This window comes from Cryptomeria japonica, chromosome 10, assembly GCF_030272615.1.
Source record: "Cryptomeria japonica chromosome 10, Sugi_1.0, whole genome shotgun sequence".
Taxonomy (NCBI): Eukaryota; Viridiplantae; Streptophyta; class Pinopsida; order Cupressales; family Cupressaceae; genus Cryptomeria; species Cryptomeria japonica.
Genome location: NC_081414.1, coordinates 183,652,794 through 183,673,887, shown reverse-complemented (window position 1 = coordinate 183,673,887; position 21,094 = coordinate 183,652,794). Strand labels below are relative to the sequence as shown.

At 36.5% G+C, this 21,094-nt stretch overlaps 1 protein-coding gene across 1 annotated transcript in view; it reads right to left on the bottom strand.

Moving 5' to 3' along the window:
- The window catches only part of LOC131073560 (nuclear/nucleolar GTPase 2), a 71,854-nt gene extending 51,374 nt beyond the window's left edge, over nt 1-20,480 (bottom strand). The window contains exons 1-4 of the mRNA XM_058010016.2: nt 20,005-20,480; nt 17,358-17,491; nt 7,414-7,543; nt 6,673-6,833 (exon numbers count right to left, since the gene is read on the bottom strand). Of these exons, the coding sequence (XP_057865999.1) occupies nt 6,673-6,833; nt 7,414-7,543; nt 17,358-17,491; nt 20,005-20,260 (681 nt within the window). The 5' untranslated portion in view covers nt 20,261-20,480. The remainder of the gene's footprint in view (nt 1-6,672; nt 6,834-7,413; nt 7,544-17,357; nt 17,492-20,004) is intronic.
- Between the last annotated feature and the right edge of the window lie 614 nt (nt 20,481-21,094).

Sequence of the window (21,094 nt, the reverse complement as noted above, 5' to 3'; positions counted from 1 at the left end):
TAAAACTGGTGAATTACGTTAATTATGAAGGAAATGGTAAATTAAGTAGTACACTGGACAGTGGTATTGTTTGAGTGATGAATGGTATCAAATTAGTAATTAATTGACAATTAATTTGGTAAATTCAATCTATGGTAATAAGCAAATAGCCAATTATTAAATGAATATATATATATATGTGAACATCTTCAGAAATAAATAATAACTGATACAAACCTGTGCAATAATCATTACAAATTATGATATCAATGAACCAGTAATCTGACAATGATAATTACCAGTAATGATTAAATGATTTAAGTACAATACAAATAGATGAATTACACGAACTAAGCATACTCCATGAGTTCAATGAATAACAATGGATTAAACTGAATTCATATCTTCTAAGTAAGGAGAATAGCCAAAAGTAACCTGTAAGACACGTCCAAAAGGGATAACAGCCATAGGGCACCCTACAATTACACGTTGCATGAGGGAGAACAGCTACAAGGCACCCTAGAGTGGTGTTGCATAGGGATAGGGCACCCTACTCTAGGAGATCTGCATTTGTCTTTGCAATACTACATAAACTATCGTAATTTAATAAGTTTAAATATACGTAGAATCATAGAATAATTATTGGTTTTTAAATTGATTTCAGGTGTTAACAATCAAGATATAATTTTGGGCAATCTTGTTAATCTAAAACTGCACTATTCATAATCAAATTCACTAGGGGACATTACAAATGGTATCAGAGCTATGATCCTGCCATCCTGCAGGGTAAAGATGAATCAATGAATCATTCTAGTCAATAAGAAGAAATTTGACAACATGTGTATGCTTCGTGTTTGCAAATATCCATGTGTATGCTTCGTGTTTGCAAATATCCATGTGTATGCTTCATGTTTTTCATGTGTATGCTCCGTGTTTTTGATTCATATTGGTAGATAACTTAGTTTGAGAAAATTAAAATTGGCATTGCTGGAGGACAAGCAAATTTGGGAGGGGTGGACTGTAATGTCCCTACTTTGAAATATAATTTAATCCTAATAATAATAAACTTGAAATACAAAAGAATAAAAATAAAAAAATTAAATTAAAATATAAAAGAATAAAATTAATTAAATTTAATTAGGTTGATGAATGGTCAAAAGACATGGAAGGAAAAGTGGTGACTCCTTCAACAATAAGATATAGAAGGGAGAAGAGAACCTCATTTGAGAGGGGGACAATTTGAAAATCAGAAGTGCAAATCTGATTTAAATAAGAAATGCAGATCTGATTATGAAAGGTTGTGTCCTTTTCAAATGGCGGAAATAATGAAGAGTTGCAGTCTTTCAAAGGGTGCTAATGGTAAAAGGGTGTGTCTCTTGCCAAAGGGCATACATGATGAAGAGGTGTGACCTCTCCCTCACATTGAGAGATATAAAGGAAAGGAATCAAAAGGATCCAGGAGATCACCATCGATTAGATCAGATCAAATCAGATCACAACTGTTTATAAGTTACAGGCAGTAACATCCTTGCTCTTGGTGGTATGCATGAGGATGTGCTTAATAAGTATGCTGCCTGATAATGTTCTTATGCAGAATTAATAGTAATATTAATATAGACTGCAGTATGTATGAAAGCCATACTTAATTTTACATATATTCATAATACACGAGAAGTTAGCATACTTATAGTCTAAATCAAGTTATTACTGTCAGTATTTAAGAAGATGTGAATGAGATGTTTCCAAGAGGGGCAGTCTAAATCCAGACAATAGGGTGATTCCCAAGAGAGGGTGGGGATCAGCGTCCCGAGAACCTTGAGGGACAGGGTCCCAAGATAGGGCAGGGGCTTGGATCTGTAAACTTTGAGGGAACCTATTGTATTTGGTATCTAAGCGCTTGGGTAACATTCACATCTTCTTCTTCCTTAAAACTGTAGTAACAAAGTTTGACACCTGCATTAAGAATTATGGTTGTATGACAGATGAGCAAGTTACTTATTAATAAATTAATAAAATATCACTGATTTGATTCATATTAAGATAGAATTGTCTACTAATCAATTTAGTTTAAGACATAAGTACATTGGAATAGGTTAATTATGGTTAAAACAGGCCTAAACCTAGTAGGGAACATTACAAATGGTATCAAAGCTATGATCCTGCCATCCTGTAGGGTAAAGATGAATCAATGAATCATTCCAGTCAATAAGAAGGAATCTAACAATATGAGTATCTAAGTGTATGTTTTGTGCCTGCATATATCCATGTGTATGTTCTGTGTTTTCAAGTGTATGCTCCGTGTTTGGCTCTATATTTCTAGTTAATATGAGAAAATCAAAAGGATATGATTTATTATGTTTGAAGTCATAAACGTGAGTCATGCTACTGAACAAACATGGGTCAATCCAAAATACAATGGGAGAAAACTTGTCTTAAATCATAGGCCTTTCCCATTACCAAATCTGAGTTTGTGGTTAAGAACATTAGACAACAAAATAAAATTGTCCTCATACCGTATAGAAAATGTGATCAACCTCATGATCCTAAAAAAAAGACTATAGTAGTAGTTGACTGAGGCAAGTATACTAACTATGATTGATTGAGATCATATTAGTAAGAGTTGCTTGAGGACAAGCAAATTTGGGAAGGGCGGACTGTCATGTCCCCTCAAAATTCTGTAAATGTATTATTGCACAGTAAAATAATATTTATTGATAATCATAAAACAGTATTCTATGGTTTTCAATTGTGTTAGCTAATTAAGTGTCGGTTTAACACTGATTACCCCTAATAGGAACCGATAATTCCATGGTGATAGAATGGAGTTAATTAATATTGTGAACCACTGTTTACAACCTGTTGCTGAAGGATGTTAATATTATAAACCGCTATTACTAACTGCAGGTCAATAATTAAGTGTGTGTTAGCTAAATAAGTGTCGGTTTAACACTGATTACCCCTAATAGGAACCAATAATTCCAAGGTGGTAGAATGGAGTTAATTAATATTGTCAACCACTGTTTACAACCCGTTGCTGAAGGATGTTAATATTATAAACCGCTATTACTACCCGCAGGTCAATAATTAATTGATCGCGTGATGTTTTATCGGTCAAACAATGGGAGGGGTGGCGACTTTCCAAGGAGTCGCCACCACTACGTCTGAGCGCTCCATGAGCACGACCCCTTAAAAGGACACAAAGACTTATATGACTGCACTCCGCTTTGGACAGGAGGACACGGAGACCATTTTTGCGGGAAATTATACCTTACATACTGCATAAATCGAAAGGGACAATATATGTAAACCAAAGCGATCGGGAGAGTGATGAAATCCGGTGCGTGGATAAACTATACTGGAATGTGGGTAAAACAGCTTTTCGTGCCCTAAGTTGGTCCCCTGAAGCTAATCCTGAAGAAATCTTGGCTCTTTTGAGCCCTAGATGGGCAGTTATTAAAAATATACCACCATTTTTATAGAAGTTCATCCCTCAAATTGTCGAACCTCCAGGTACGAGTTTTCACGTATAATCAGGTTAATTCGATCAGCCAACAATATATGCTATAAACCATGGTATCGATTTTATGTTCTAACGATGATATTTGCGATTTTCTAAATTACTGATATGATGATAATAAATTACACGGGTTCAGGTGTTTGATAGAATCCATAAACTAAATAAGGCGCAATATACCACTACAATGGGCATTCGATAAAACTGGTGAATTACATTAATTATGAAGGAAATGGTAAATTAAGTAGTACGCTGGACAGTGGTATTGCTTAACTGATGAATAGTATAAAATTAGTAATTAATTGACAATTGATTTGGTAAATTCAATCTATGGTAATAAGCAAATAGCCAATTATTAAATGAATATATATATGTGAACATCTTCAGAAATAAATAATAACTGATACAAACCTGTGCAATAATCATTACAAATTATGATATGAATAAACCAGTAATCTGACAATGATAATTACCAGTAATGATTAAATGATTTAAGTACAATACAAATAGATGAATTACACAAACTAAGCATACTCCATGAGTTCAATGAATAACACTGGATTAAACTGAATTCATATATTCTAAGTAAGGAGAATAGCCAAAAGTAACCTATAAGACACGTCCAAAAGGGATAACAGCCATAGGGCACCCCACAAGATACGTTGAGTAGGGAGAACAGTGGTAAAGGGCACCCTACAATTACACATTGCGTGAGGAAGAACAGCTACAGGGCACCCTAGAGTGGCGCTGCATAGGGATAGGGCACCCTACTCTAGGAGATATGCATCCGTCTTTGCAATACTACATAATCTATCATAATTTAATAAGTTTAAATATACGTAGAATCATAGAATAATTATTGGTTTTTCAATTGATTTCAGGTGTTAACAATCAGGATATAATTTTGGGTAATCTTGTTGATCTAAAACTGCACTATTCATAATCAAATTCACTAGGGGACATTACACAGCTGCCACACTTAAATAATTTTTTAAATTGAGTCAGAACGTGTCCACAATAATCAAAAGAAGGTATTATGCACTCAGCTTCGACAGTGAACCTCCAGCTTGACTTATCCCACAATTTTGAAAACCGAGTCTTCAGCTTACCACACAAATATAAGGAAGAACGATTCCTTAAAAAGATTTCTTCATGAAACGGCAGAAATATATTTGAACCACTAAAGCACGTCTTCCTCCAGTCATGCCAATTAAGACACTACGCAGTCCACAAACTGTCAGAGAAGAAGAAGAAATATTTAATTTGACAAGCCTTCCTTTGTGTTCAAATAGGACTCCTCTGACCCAAACTAAAATACGTGGTCTGACCAAAATATAAAGTGGGCCCCAAAGAATATTCAACTCATGACATGGCATAAAGTCTGATTTGGCACAATTAGAAGACAAGCGAGCATCTGAATCAGACAAACAGGCACACAAACAGCTGATGCAAACACACACCCTGCTCAACCAAACACCCAGGCAGGCAAAAAAGCACCTCAAGCAGGTAACCAAGCAGTGAGCTGCTCAACCAGGCAGACAATTAGACAGCTGAACCAAGAAGGCAAGCAGCTCAATTAAATTTCAAATAAACCTTGACATCAATGACAAAAATTCCAACAAATAGCTGTCTCCCTGCCATCCCCAAAACCCATCCCTGCATCCCAATGGAGAGACACTGATTTCTTAAGTAATCACATTAAACGTAATGAAATTATGAACAAATCATTTTGACAGCCTTAAAATTTAAAGTATTTGAGTTTAAAATGAGAAATCATTAGTTTAGTATCAAGTATTAGCACTTTTTAAGCACTGTTATTTAGAGGCAAATTTCAAATATTTACAAAATACAGTTTTGATGCGCCTTACAAACATAATTCTATCTTTGAGAATGATGTACATTTGATCAATTGTCTAATACTGTTAACTAGTAAATCTCAAAGGCTCCCTGAGATTTGTGGGATCTATCATCCAGATAGAAAATATAAAAAGGAGCCTTCATGATCACAGGCAGAGTCATAAAAAGCAAAACCCAACACTTGCTTGGAGATTGGAAGGATTTAATTTCTTTCATTGTTGTTGGTCGCTCAGCTGTTGTTCCCCTACAGCTAGGTGTAAATATTAGAAAAATAAATGAGTCTTATTTTGAGGATTAAATCTCCTTCAATTGGGTGCACATTTCAATCCTTTATTTAGTGTTTAAAGCTGCTAGAACAGGCATTTATGTTTAGTGCGAGGATTCCTAAATCTAGGCACATATCTTTAATATTTAGTGTTAGATGGCACTTCATTTATGGTTTTTAGTGTTTAATTCTGAGCAGCGCTAGAGTATTTTTAGCTATTTTTAGCTATTTTTAGCTTTCTGCTGGGCGAACAGTAGACATACTTTAAGAGTTTTCTTTAAAATAATGACATCTAAAAATAAGACTGTCTTTGTTTTTTGAATCGCTAAGGATGGAGGTTTATTTGAGACTCTAGGCACTCATTATTTTGTAACTTACTGTAGAAATAAAAATAAAAAATGTCAGACTGCAAGTTATCTGATTTCAGTATTATTTATTTTTTTGCACTTGTGGCTGATTTGTGTCTGCAGATTAATGTACTTTGAGTTGCAGTTTTAATTGGAGAATCACTTAGACAGTTTAGGTCGATTCTTTGAGTGCAGAATCAGGATACCATGGTCTGAATTTTATGGGGATTCATCATCCAGACTAGCAGGATACAGAAAAGGAACCTTCTCAATTACAGTCAGTCATAAAAACAAATGCTAAAACTTTTTTTAAAATCAGCATAATCATATATAATATGATTATTAAGACAAAAGTGACCTAGCAGTGATGCTAGAATTTTCCTTTGCCTTGTGGGCAGTTGATATTTCAGAGATCACCCCTCAAATTTTTATGTTATGCATGAAGCAGGATAAGTTCATGGTTCAATATAAATACCTAAGTCAATAAACAAAGAAAGCAATTTTTTTTGTCATTCCAATAAAAAGCAAGAAAAAGTAATTAATTCTAAAGATTCTAGCTCCAAAATAAAAGTATGCATTGCAATCAATACATGTCATGAACTCCACATCTAAGACATTCACAAAGTTAACGAGAAATGAATGTTATCCAACAAGCTGCAAGATAAAAGAGACGTGCAATGGGATTTAATAGTTGTTATGGAAATATTCACCTGCACAACCACATCTGAGGAGTCCACAACTTTGTAAAGTTCACCCCAAATACGTTTACTCTGTCCTTTTTCAAACATAGTATGTCTAACTAAATCCCTAAAACCATCTTCACCACTTGCTTCTGTCTTAGTCTGATCAATTGCCTGGTTTTCAAAGTCATCTGCCCATTAAGAAATTTGCATAGATTAGAAATTTACTTATTCACGAGCTTCCAACAAAAATAATTTCTACAGTTCCAATCATCTTCTATATTAAATGATTTTTTAAGTAAATTCATCTGTGTTTCTATAGTAGTTAAGGGATCTTGAAAATATCAGAAATCACCTAAACCTATAGGAATGGTTACAACTTTGTCACATTTGGAGCGAGCTGGGAATCAAGATCTTGAAATAATGCACTTCTACAATGCCTTCATGTGAATTTAATTCACAAATTTTGAAAATCCTAAACATGAAATTTCAAACTAACAAGATTTCATACGGGCACCCAACTCAAAAACAAACATGAGGCATCATGATCATTATGGTAAAGTTGAGATGTTATTAATTAATTGGCATTCAAATAAAAATTGATATCTTCGCATCATCAAATGGGGCATCATGCAATATAATGTTTAACGAAATATAGGAGCAGCTATATGTTACTTCTGAAACTGAATTATTCTTCATCTTGCATTTCTTTCACATAAGCTTTATAAGATACCCAGACCATTTTCTTTGCACTCAAAATTTTAAACTCACCTTGTGATCCAGAAGCTCTTTGAACCAAAGCTTCATAGTCATCAACCAAAATTTTTGGCCGTTTCCTTTTCTGCTTTGGCCCAAATGTATCCTGGAAACCCTCTGTGTCCAGGAGATGTACCCTTGTTTGCTGCAAATGACACAATGTTAGCAGTACACACTTAGAAATAATAACAAATTTCTATGCAGGAGTTCTTCCCCATGTCCTGAGTATGGAACTCTCCAGCATATAGGGAAAAATCCCCCGGCATATCATAGTGAAACAGTGTACAGAAAGAAAAATATGTAAAGATAACCATGGTGGATAACAATTATCATTGGGACTAACTTCCCCCATTTTCACTAGTAGAAAATCAACAACAAAAGTATGCCCCTTTCTTACATTGATAAAATTCCAAAGGAAGAAATGACAAACAACTATCAAAAAAGGTTGCTAACAGATCTATAAAAACAACTTGTAAAGTCCATCCCAATTTTATGATGCCAAGCAAAGCTACATTAGAGAGAAATGAAAAAACCAAGACAGGTATTATAACACAGCATATTAGAGTCAGATATTGTTGCATTGTGAAGACATGAAAACAAGAGCAGAGAGAACCATAAAATTGCAGGTGTAAGAACCCAACTTGGCTCTCCTCTGCTGACTGTTTCTTTTGAATGCAATAGATTTGAATTTGTTTTGGTTTATGAATGTTTATAGATTTTTTTGTGTTTTTTTTTTGTAATAATGAGCAATGAAACAATACTGGAATAAACTCCTATGCTTAAAATAATACTGGAAAAATAATATTACTGCTGGAATTAATTTACGAAACTATCAAGGGAATGTTTGTTCTGTTTTATGGCCAATATGCCTGGAAAACAAATTCATTACAATGTAAGATAAAAACCTGATTTTTGCTGTCCCAGCAGTTGAAAAAAATCTGCCAACTGCAAATTTTAATTTTTTTGAAAAAAATACTGTTCACGCGGTACTGTATCAATCCGTACGGCAGCACTATTCACGCGGTACTGTTCACGCGGCACTGTAGCAGTCCGTACAGCGGTACTGTAGTGTTTACTGTAGCGCGGGTACTGTAGCAGCAATTGTATTTTGAAATGATTGCTTCAATTCTGATTTTTAATGGCTGCCAAATGAAACTGTAGGTCTGCAATTAATATATATTCAAAAATCTGCATACCCTAGATGTCTTCCCTTCTTTTTAAAGCCCAAATAGAACTCCAGAATGAAGCTCTCCTGAAATGCCAAATTTAGTGGATATTTCACCACCTCAAATGGTTGCAACACTGAAGAATTGTCGCTCTCCAATGGCTGGCTGAATCAGAAACCCTTGGCTTCTTCTCCCAAGTTCATAACAAACAAATATCAATTCTCTGGATGGATAATATAAAATGAGCTCTTAAGTCCCTTCTTATTCTTTCTTATGAGAGCTCGAACACTTTCTTGGCCAATGTGGGATTAAAGACATATTCACACATTATAATATTAAAGTGACTTTATTATTATAAAGTTACTTTATAACTTTATAATAACATTAAAATATTTAAATAAATCACTTAAGTCACTTTTAATTAAATTAATTAAATATAAAGTCACCTTTTTTAATTTCATTTTATTTAATGACTTAATAAGAAATTAATTTAATCAATTTCTCCTTATTTCTCCACTTAGCCTTCGGAGAATGTAAAGGCCAAGAACTCCAATGAGATGCTAAAAAGGTGGGGACATTACAGTCCGCCCTTCCTGAAATTGCTTGTCCTCAAGCAACTTCAACTCCGGATGCTGCAAAATCTCCTCATTCTCCCAAGTAGCATCCTCTACTGGCAAATCCTTCCACTTCACCAAATATTCCCGGATGTTACGTCTCCTCAAGTTCCTTTCTCTGAAATCAATGATAGCCTCCGGTATCAAAACAAGTTTTCCCTCATCATCCAGGGGTGGTAGTACTGTAGAAGGCACAATATGATGTCCTAGCGCCTTCTTGAGGCATGACACGTGAAAAACGTTGTGCACCTTGCTCTCTGCCGGTAAATCTAACTCATAAGCCACCTCTCCCACTTTCCTGATAATCCTAAATGGACCATAGTATCGTGGCTTAAGTTTCTCGGCACCACTCTTCTTGAGAGTGGATTGACGGTAAGGCTGCAACATAAGATACACCATATCTCCAACCTCAAAAGTCCGCTCAGTCCTCTTCTGATCTGCATACTACTTCTGCTGATTCTGTGCCTTAGTTATATTATCCTTGAGAGTCTTAACAATGTCTTGACTCTCCTGTAACAAATCACCTGCACTGGGCACTCTACTGTCACTCAAAAGCAGATCCATAAAATTGGGTGCCTCATACCCATACAGGGCCATAAAGGGTGACATCTGAATAGACATGTGATAAGTGGTATTGTAGCAATACTCACAGAGATAAATCCACTTTACCCATGCCTTCTGTTGCCCTGCTATATAATTTCTGAGATATCCCTCCACCCATTTGTTCACTATCTATGTCTGACCATCTGTCTGAGGGTGGTAGCTAGTAGTCGGAGTGAGCTCTATCGCACACAACCTGAATAGCTCCTGCCAAAAGTGACTCATAAACCTGCTGTCCCTGTCACTCACAATGCTCCGAGGTAAGCCATGTAATCTGAATATCTCCTTGAAGAACAACTCTGCCACCTGTGTAGCAGTGTATGTAGCAGTGATTGGAAAGAAGTGTGCAAACTTCGTAAGGAGATCCACAACCACATATATGCAGTCCCTGCCTTGGGCTCTAGGCAGTCCTGTGATGAAGTCCATAGACAAACACTCCCACTTCCTATCAGGAATCGGAAGTGGCTGAAGTAAACCGGCTGGATAGGAGTGTTCTTGCTTATTCTGCTGGCAGGTGGGACACTCCCTAACATACTAAAGTACCTCTGCTTTGAGCCCTTTCCATGTGAAGAGCTCTCTAATCTGCCGATATGTCTTGTAGAAACCAGGATGTCCTGCCATAGGTGAATCATGAAAAGATTTCAGAACCATCCTCCTCACTACTGATCCTGGAACCAAAAATATTCGCCCTTTGTAAATGATGAGCTCATTCACAAGGGTGTATCTGCTGTCCTGAATAGTCCCATCTATGAATCTAGCTGCCCAAGTATCCTTTGCATACTCTGCAAGGATCAAGTGTCTCCAATCCTCCGATATGTCTGTCAATAAGCTCAAATGGGGCCGACGTGATAAGGCATCAGCAACTACATTCTGTGTCCCCTTAAAATATGTAATGTCAAAGTCATAGGACTGTAACTTGCTCACCCACTTCTGCTGCCTATCATTGAGATCTCGCTGCCCCAAAAAGTATTTTAGGCTATTATGGTCGGTTTTGATACAAAATTTGCTACCTACCAAATATTGCCTGAATTTAGCCAAAGCATGCATAATGGCTAACATCTCCTTATCATAAATGCTGAAGCTCCGCTCTGGCCCTCTCAATTTCCTGCTCTCATAAGCAATAGGGTGCTTCTCCTGCATAAGCACCGCTCCAATGCCCTCCCCGGAAGCATCACAGTGTAGCTCAAAAGGTTTGCTGAAATCTGGTAATGCTAACACTGGACAAGAAGTCATCAACTCCTTAAATTTCTCAAAACACTCCTGTGCCTCAGGAGTCCACAAGAAAGCTCCCTTTCTCATCAAATCTGTCAAGGGTGCTGCATGCCTAGAATATCCATCCACAAACCTCCTGTAGAAACCACATAATCCCAGAAAGCCCCTCAACTGTGTAAGGTTCACCGGTGAAGGCCACTCCACAATGGCACAAATCTTTTCAGGATCCATGCGTACGCCCTCTGCACTGATGATGTGACCCAAGTACAACAACTCTGTCATGCCCAAATCACACTTCGACTCCTTTGCATACAAGGACTCTCTGCTCAATATATCCAACACCTTGTCAAGGTGAACCAAGTGCTCCTCCCAAGATCTACTGTATACCAAGATATCATCAAAGAAGACAAGTACAAATTTCCTCAACTGAGGATGGAAAACCTGATTCGTTGTTGCCTGAAAAGTAGCAGGTGCATTAGTTAGCCCAAATGGCATAACTACAAACTCAAAATGGCCACAATGACATCTAAGGGCTGTCTTCTCAATGTCCTGCTCTCTAACTCTGATCTGGTGATAACCTAATCTCAAATCTATCTTCGAGAAGAAGCAAGCTCCATGAAGCTCATCTATCAACTCATCAATCCTAGGAATGGGGTACCTGTTTTTAATTGTCTTCCTATTAAGCACCCTGTAATCAATGCACATCCTCAATGTCCCATCCTTCTTCTTCACTAAGACCACTGAAGAAGCGAAAGGAGACTTACTTGGTCTAATGTGGCCCATAGCAAGTAACTCCTTTACGGTTTTCTCAATTTCATCCTTCAACCTCTTCGGATGCCTGTAAGGTGTAATCATGATGGGTTTAGCCCCCTCCTCTAACTCAATGATGTGCTCAATACCCGTCTGGTGGTCTACCTGGTGGAATGTCACTGAACACCTTAGAGTGTTTAACTCTAAGCTCCCGAATATCAGGAGGATATTCAATCTTCTGCTGTCCCTCCTGTGATGGCATCAACATGCACTCTGCTGCCCACTCTACCTGATCATGTCGAATCAATCTAGCCATCCTCCGGAAAGAAACCATCCTGAGATCACTGTCCCTGATTGCCTTAAGAATATGTGTCTTCCCATTCACTTTAAACCTCATCTCCATCTCCTTGAGGTTAAGAGTGAACTCCCCAATATCATGCAACCAACTCATCCCAAGGACTATATCTGTATCTCCCATAGGCACAACATAGAAATCTGCCTTAAAGTCATAATTATTAACTTTCAATGGGAGTCCAGTGATCTTACAATCACATTTGAGGACATAGCCATCAGCTACCCTCACTCTAATTCCCCCAAACTCCTCTGTTTGTATGCCATGCTTCTCCACCATCCTAGCATCAATGAAATTATGAGTGGCACCTGTATCAACCAAAGTTATGACTCGCTGTCCAGCAAGCACTCCTCTCATCCGGAATGACCCTTCTTGCCTAATACTTGTGAGACGAGCTTCCCTAAGTTGCCCATCTCCTTCCCCATCCTTGGACTCCATTTTAGACAAGTTTTCAGCCTTGTCTTCCTCTTTTTCACCATCTATTTCCTCTATATCAGACTGCTGATCTGAATTATCTGATTCTGATTCCTCATAGTATGCCCACATAACTCTGTTAGCTTTGCCCTTTGGTCTAAGAGGACAATCATGGTTTGCATCATAGGGTCCCTTACAGTAGAAACATAATTTTTTCTTCCTCAAATCATTTAATGTTTCCCTGTCAAAAGGTGCTGGAGTTTTATCTTTAGAATCATTTTTAAAATCAGTCCTCTCTGGTTTTTTATAAAATGGTTTGTTATCCTTACTAGAAGATGCTCCTTTGGACTGAAATTTGTTTGTTGGGACTGCATGTTCCATACTTCTTGCCTTTTTCATAGCTTCCTGTAAAGAAATAGGATCAAATGCCTTTATCCAACCTCTCAGTGGTTCGGATAGGCCCTCAATGAAAAGAACTATCAATCTACGCTCTGAAATGTTTGGCACCATGACTGCCAACCGCTGAAATTCACCAATGAAATACTCCAAGTTGCCTGTTTGTTTTAGCTGTGCTAAGTCCCGGAAGTAAACCTCTGGATCTTTCTTGTCAAATCTTTCAACCAACCTATCCACGAAGTCCTGGTACTCTGTCACCTGATTATGCTGAAGTGTTACCATACCATGGTACCACCAGTCATGTGCTACTCCCTCCAAATGCAAAGTGGCGTATTTGATAGCTTCAATCTCTGTCATTGGCCTCAGTGCCAAAAATGTGTCAAGCTTATGAATCCAAGCTTGAGCTGTCATCTTACCACTCCCATCAAATGTAGGCATAGTAAGCTTGCCTGTAACCCTATTTAGCTCACTATTTTGACCTCTAGGCCTCCTATCCTGTCTGAGTGACCTGTAATGCTCTCTCCTCTGATTAACAAACCTCTCGAATGTCATCCTCTCTCGCACCTGTGGAGTTAATAAATCCCATTCGTCATTCGCAGCCATGAGGATATCTGCGAACATCTCCTCTCCTGGTTCTCCTGTAGGTGCTACCTCAGGCTCATCTCTAATGAAGGTAGGACGTGTAGGCCTGTCTGCTGTCCTGGAATGAGTCCTCTGAGCTCTAGGTGACCCCACTGCACTCCTGTTATCCCCTTGCTCCTGACTCTGTCTGTCTTGTGGGTTCATGCGCTCAATCATGGTGGTGAGTGCCTGCAAGGCCTGAGCCATCTGCTGCTGTCCTGTAGCCATTACTCTGAAAAATTCCCTTGTTTCTTGCTCCTCATTCCTATCGCCTCTGGGTGGGCTACCCCCTTGCCTGTCACCCATGGTGCCTGGCTGCCTGCAAATTCTTGTTCCCTGTCAAACAAAGCTCGCTTGCGAGTGTAATAACTGTGAGAGCCAACCTCAGGCGGCTGCATGTGATTGCTAAACCCTCAGGATGGCAGGATTTAGCTCTGATACCAATGTAAGAACCCAACTTGGCTCTCCTCTGCTGACTGTTTCTTTTGAATGCAATAGATTTGAATTTGTTTTGGTTTTTGAATGTTTATAGATTTTTTTGTGTTTTTTTTTGTAATAATGAGCAATGAAACAATACTGGAATAAACTCCTATGCTTAAAATAATACTGGAACAATAATATTACTGCTGGAATTAATTTACGAAACTATCAAAGGAATGTTTGTTCTGTTTTATGGCCAATATGCCTGGAAAACAAATTCATTACAATGTAAGATAAAAACCTGATTTTTGCTGTCCCAGCAGTTGAAAAAAATCTGCCAACTGCAAATTTTAATTTTTTTGAAAAAAATACTGTTCACGCAGTACTGTTCACGCGGCACTGTAGCAGTCCGTACGGCGGTACTGTAGCATTTACTGTAGCACAGGTACTGTAGCAGCAATTGTATTTTGAAATGATTGCTTCAATTCTAATTTTTAATGGCTGCCAAATGAAACTGTAGGTCTGCAATTAATATATATTTGAAAATCTGCATACCCTAGATGTCTTCCCTTCTTTTTAAAGCCCAAATAGAACTCCAGAATGAAGCTCTCCTGAAATGCCAAATTTAGTGGATATTTCACCACCTCAAATGGTTGCAACACTGAAGAATTGTATTTTGAAATGATTGCTTCAATTCTGATTTTTAATGGCTGCCAAATGAAACTGTAGGTCTGCAATTAATATATATTCGAAAATCTGCATACCCTAGATGTCTTCCCTTCTTTTTAAAGCCCAAATAGAACTCCAGAATGAAGCTCTCCTGAAATGCCAAATTTAGTGGATATTTCACCACCTCAAATGGTTGCAACACTGAAGAATTGTCGCTCTCCAATGGCTGGCTGAATCAGAAACCCTTGGCTTCTTCTCCCAAGTTCATAACAAACAAATATCAATTCTCTGGATGGATAATATAAAATGAGCTCTTAAGTCCCTTCTTATTCTTTCTTATGAGAGCTCGAACACTTTCTTGGCCAATGTGGGATTAAAGACATATTCACACATTATAATATTAAAGTGACTTTATTATTATAAAGTTACTTTATAACTTTATAATAACATTAAAATATTTAAATAAATCACTTAAGTCACTTTTAATTAAATTAATTAAATATAAAGTCACCTTTTTTAATTTTATTTTATTTAATGACTTAATACGAAATTAATTTAATCAATTTCTCCTTATTTCTCCACTTAGCGTTCGGAGAATGTAAAGGCTAAGAACTCCAATGAGATGCTAAAAAGGTGGGGACATTACAGCAGGTTGAGTAAAAGGTGCACATTACAATACATTAATAAATATAAGAAGGTAGTGCGGAAACGTACAAATGCATTATTATGGCTCTCAATTTGAAAGAAGAATATAGGAGGTGATAAAATAATAAAGGAAAATGTTATTGTTCAAGTCATGGACAAGCAAGCTACCAGTTTGGCATATACAGTTCATTACAACCTTCTATAAGTGCTGCAAGCCTCTGGCTCTCAGCTATGGCAGGGGCACTTTGGACAGCATTATCTGGCCCTAGTCCATTGTTTCTTAATCAAGGAGCATTATACCTCAAAGGGTTCCTCTGCAGAAACCTCTCCCAGGGCTTTGTCTCCGCAAAAGAACCAATCTATGTGCTCTTTGCAGTCCTCTGCTTTTCATTTTGGATAGGTAACTTCTCTGGTTTTTATTTGTTTGTAAAACAGATTTGATCAGATAACAGATATATGTCTTGTTTTAAACCCTTGGAATTGAGGGCCACAAAAAAATTGCTGTTTGTGAAGGTGCCTTAAACTTGGCTGCTTGGAATTTTAATAAAACACCACATTAGTTGCACTGTAATACTTTTATAACAGATATATACATGTTACAAACTTTCAGCAAAAATAGAAATACCAGTGAAGAGGAGTAATTTTCACAAACTGTATGGTTGCATCATCATGTGAGTCCAGCAACAAAGAAAGATACAGTATAACCAAATAAATAGAAAGATTAGTCAACTGATTTGCAAGGAAACACCTAAGAGAAATATAAACAAAACATGAAAATTTGAGTTTACCTAAAAAACATGCAAAGTTTTAATGTACCATGATCCATTGATGTATGTAGCTTAATTGATGATAAAGGGACTACTGAGGAAAAACTGGACTTTACTGGCAAAGCTACCAACAGGTGAATAGATAACAAGCAGCAGTACAACAAACAGTCCAACATAAATGGAAATATACATTATATAGCAAGTACTCAGCCCAGACTGCTCATGGAACCTGAATGGGCCATAACATGCACTGCAATTTGTTTGTCTAGTTGCTATCAATAGCAATTCAAATGCAAAAGGTTATCAGCATAAGGTAATTCACATTGCCAATAATTCTATATAGGTATGAGGTTTCACCAGGAGGTAGAACTGACTCTGAAAGAAATTTCAACCTTTAACAGATGACGGTAATCTGCTGAAATGGATGCATTTCTTTTACAAAGGAATTACACATTTGCTTGGAATATCATGAATGACGCGAATTTATGTTAAGTGTCCAAAAATGATGCCACACTAAGCATCAAAAGAATTCATAACTCCTTTGTAAGGCACTAATTATTTTGGGAAGGTCCTTCCTCTACATAAATGACTGTTATTCTCTTGTGTACAACAAGAGTTCACAGTTTTGAAATACCACACTGTATTCTCAATGAAGCATTTGTGGCTTTAATAGGCTTTTATAAAACTACTATTGTGCTTACAATTTGGCTCTCACCTCTAGTACATATCAGAACAATGGATGATGGGTATCCTTCAACAAGTAACTTGTCAAAACTATGTGCATATGATGTCTGGATAATAAAATTATTACTCTCAAATATGTGGTTACCTTGTAACTGCCAGATCATAGTGCATAAATAGGAGAACAGAAATGGGAATATTTCAGTGAAAGCCTTTGAATGTAATGCAATAATTCTCTTTATAATACAAGACATTCATATTACATTCTAATATACTGTATGCCTCCCTACTATTGATCCAAATGATGAGATTAACACTAATACCAATGCTTGAAATTGAGATGCAGTAATTGAAAAAATATCTAATGTAAAATGATTGAACATGTTGATTCATCAATAGTTAAAAACAAAGCTTAAATATCTTTTCAACCTTACCAAGCAAAAGAAGATGAACAACCTATTATTACCAAGATTCTTAGTGCAAAGTTCAAAATTTTAAAAATCTGAGATTTGGACCCAGACTAATGAACTAAGGGATATGGGGAGATGTACAAATTTTTAAAATAAGATATTAAAATAAAATTACAGTAAAAATTCCCTTACTTGAACAAATTGTTTCCAAACTCCCATAGGTGACCAATTGAAATAAATACCTTCTGGTGATCAGTTAACAATGATAATGGAAGCTTTCTCTCCTTCAAAATCACATTGTAAGAATTGGATAGGCGACTTTGTAACTCTTCTCGAAAAATTTCAAGCTCCTTTTGGTTGACAACTCTTGTATTCCCTGAATTTATAAGATGGTAGAACAGAATACCAGTAAACAATTAAGCATGATGAAATATAAAATGTAGAGAAAAAAACACCTTTCTATCATCTCATACATGGAAATCCCTCTGAATGTTTATCTATCCAGAGTTAAATATAAATTTTCAGGAAGGGAAAGAATGAGAAGGATCTAAACAATTTTGTAAGCATCTTGACGATCTAGTCTCATATGTCAAATGACCCTGGCTCACATCTCCAGGATTCACAAGAAACATCAAGGTAGACCACAGCAAGAGTAAAAATAGTATGCAAGAAGGGGAAAAGAAATGAATTATGATAAAGCAATTACAATGGTTGGAAGCACTAATTCAAGGCAGTACAAGGCACTCTAGACATATAGCATAAATTTTTAGATTAGGAACTTTATGATATTGAAATTGAAGCAGCGTAATATTTCACAGTTATGAATGCAACAACCTTCACTGTATATATTGCCAATCAATCATCATCCATGCTCTCTGAATTTTAAACTCAGTTCCAAGGTCAATATTGACCAGCTAATCAGAGACTATTGCAGCTTGTTAGAGGTTAAATTCATCATCTTATGATTGAAATCAAAGAAATCATAAATGCACAGAGGCAAGAGACATTTTTTAAATAGTAGATCAAAGAGATCAAAAGTAGGATGACCAACATGCTCAAAGACAAAGTGTTTGGCAACCAGCAGAAGTTTACCAACCTAAGGACTGAAGAAAGAAGAAAGAATTCAGTTTGAACTCTTCAATGCTAGTAATACAGACTTGGGGATAATTGAGGATTGAAGATTGATGCCCAGAAAAACCATGTTGGGAGGCAAACAAACAAGAAGAGAAAATTTCTATAAAAAAAAATCTATACTTGTTCAGTAAACCCCACAAGGAAAACAAATTGACTTCAAAATGGGAAGAAAAAGACGTTAAATGGTGGTTTCAACCTTAAATGCTGCTTTCCTCTATACACACAAACAATTGGTAAATATTCCCCCCTTCCACCATCAAGTTCAGGCTGGAATAAGTAGAAGATTGTGCTATTTTCTTATAGCAAATTTTGTCCAATTGTGGCACTCCATAACCAGTTGCCATCTTCGACTATTTTAGTAGCTTAAGACCCCTAAATCAATCCATCTCTCAAAATGATGTGCCAGCTCAACATTTTGCTAAAGTTTCCCTTTATTACAAGCTGCTTTCAGAACAACAGCTAATTGAAAATAGTAATTGAAGGCTATAAGCTGTTAAATATTCTTAAAGATAGTAAGATCCATGATTTCTTCAAAGGGATCACCCGATGACCCATCCCATCACAACTAGGCTTCAGCAGAATGTTCTTGTGGATGTGCAGGAATGCAGGATACCAATTTGTAGTGCTTGATATAAAGTCAATATAGCACATCATAAAGTTTAAAGGCTAAGTACTCATCTAGCTTTTTATTCGGTCCAAACAGATCTCCAGGTGCCAAAAGTTTTTAGTGAGGCCACAAATGAACAGTCAGAAAGCCACTTTTGCAAAAACTTACTAGAGAAACTCACTGCCATGTTTGTCCAATAGTCACTATCAAAAATTTCTTGACCAAAAAATATCTCTGGAAAATCTCCTTCGTTGATTTGCCAATCCATGTCTGCAGAGTTGAGGGTTATTTTCAAGACAGAAACTTATTTATATTCTCATTCATTGGTTTGCCACACCATGACTGCAATGTTGCATATAAAATTACCTACAGCTATGGATTCTCTTAAAGCTGAAAAATAAACTAACATAGGAAAATACTAACTATTGTACTCTGCATTGAGAGAGTTGTAAATACTCCACAATCACTGCTGCGTACTAACCCAGAAATTAAAAATTACTACCCATTTTTTCAAGATAATATTATTTAGTAATTTGTAATACTTTATTGGCTACTTTTAGACGACACCAGACGACACCAAAAATCAATAACACTAATTTCATTAATTTTCTGGGTCAGTGTTATTGCCAGCTGAAATCAAATGTAGCTCATTTTCAATACTCCATAATTTCGCTTTCCCATAGTTTAATATCTACATTTACCAATGCTTTTTCAGTACTTCACTGCCTTCAAAATTTCAAATTATAGGAAAAAAATCCAACGCTCCAATTCCTCCTAAGTACAAGCCTTATTGCACTGTACAAATTTGGAAATGTATATAACCTTTTATAGTTATAACATAATCGTTTAAACTAATACACTCAATTCAAAATTATTATGACAATCGGACCAAGAGCAGAGGACCTCTACAAAGTCAAGCTGTTTTCGAGGCATTAATGCCCCTGACGGAGTAGAAGGAAAAGGGAGAGAACGACAAGTACCTCAATTGATACGGCAATTATACTGTCAATTGATAAATCGCTCGCAATACATCTTCATGAAAGATTGATAAAATTAAAACAAACAGAAATAATGTTGAAGACTTATCATAATTACCATTCTATAAGATTGACAACTTCAAAACAATCTAAATAAGTGTGGAGACTTACCAAACCAGCGACGGTCGGGCTGAATCCTTGTAGAAGGCAAGTCTTTGGACTGTAGTTCGTGATGCAGAATATGTCCTTTGCTGTTACGCTTGGGACGGGTACCGTACATGTTAAGACGCCTAACAGTGGCTGCGCTTCGCATATTTGAGTCTCCATCACGTCTGTTATCATCCAAACTGTGCTTCGGTTTGCCCTTACCTTTGACCTTCGACTGTGGCTGTGATTTACTCGGTGTTTTACTCTTCTGTTTTGCCATTTTTAGTATAAACCCTAAACCCTAAATTCTACACCCTACGTACTGGTGTTAATCTTTAATTTTCAGCTTATTGCAGAGCGCAGAAAAAGTTCAAAAGAACAACTTAACTCTATTCTTGATAACTTAAGACTGCTACTGCTCTACCGCTTTTCCAGTGTCGCTGACCGTGTTTAGGGGATTTGACCCTGTGACGTCTTTTTGGGGACTAGTTGTACCCTAATTCTAATAATAAAATACTGATAACGGCTCTATGTTTTTATAAATTGATTACCGTATGTGTCGCATATTTGCATAAAAGTTACTAATTCTATGGGTTTTGAATGCAATTCATCACATTTCAAGGAATTTTTTAGAAATTCTTTCAATCTTACATGAAAATTGTGAGGTATAATGAATTTTTTAAAATTTTAATTTTTAATTTTTTAAATTAGGTTTATTTTTCTATTGATTGTTGTCATTAACTTGATAATTCTTTAAATTCATTTTTTACACATTTTATGGACATGGATTAAATTTAGAAAACTTCGTTACATACTATATTGTTAAAAGAGGATTACATCAACACCTATAATAGCAATAGATGAGCATATTACATGATTGTTTATCGTCCTTGATCTTTGTTCACGTGAGGGTTGGACTAAGAAGAAAATGGCCCTTGCTTAACAAGCTCCCCGAAAGAGTTTGTAAATGCATCCAACATCGTACTATAATATTGAATGTAATGCATCTAGCCACATAATTTTATATATTGCCATATATTTTTCTGGATTTGACTAATGCCTTCATTAAATACTTTCACTGCAATATCAAGCATAAGACATCTTATGCTCATCG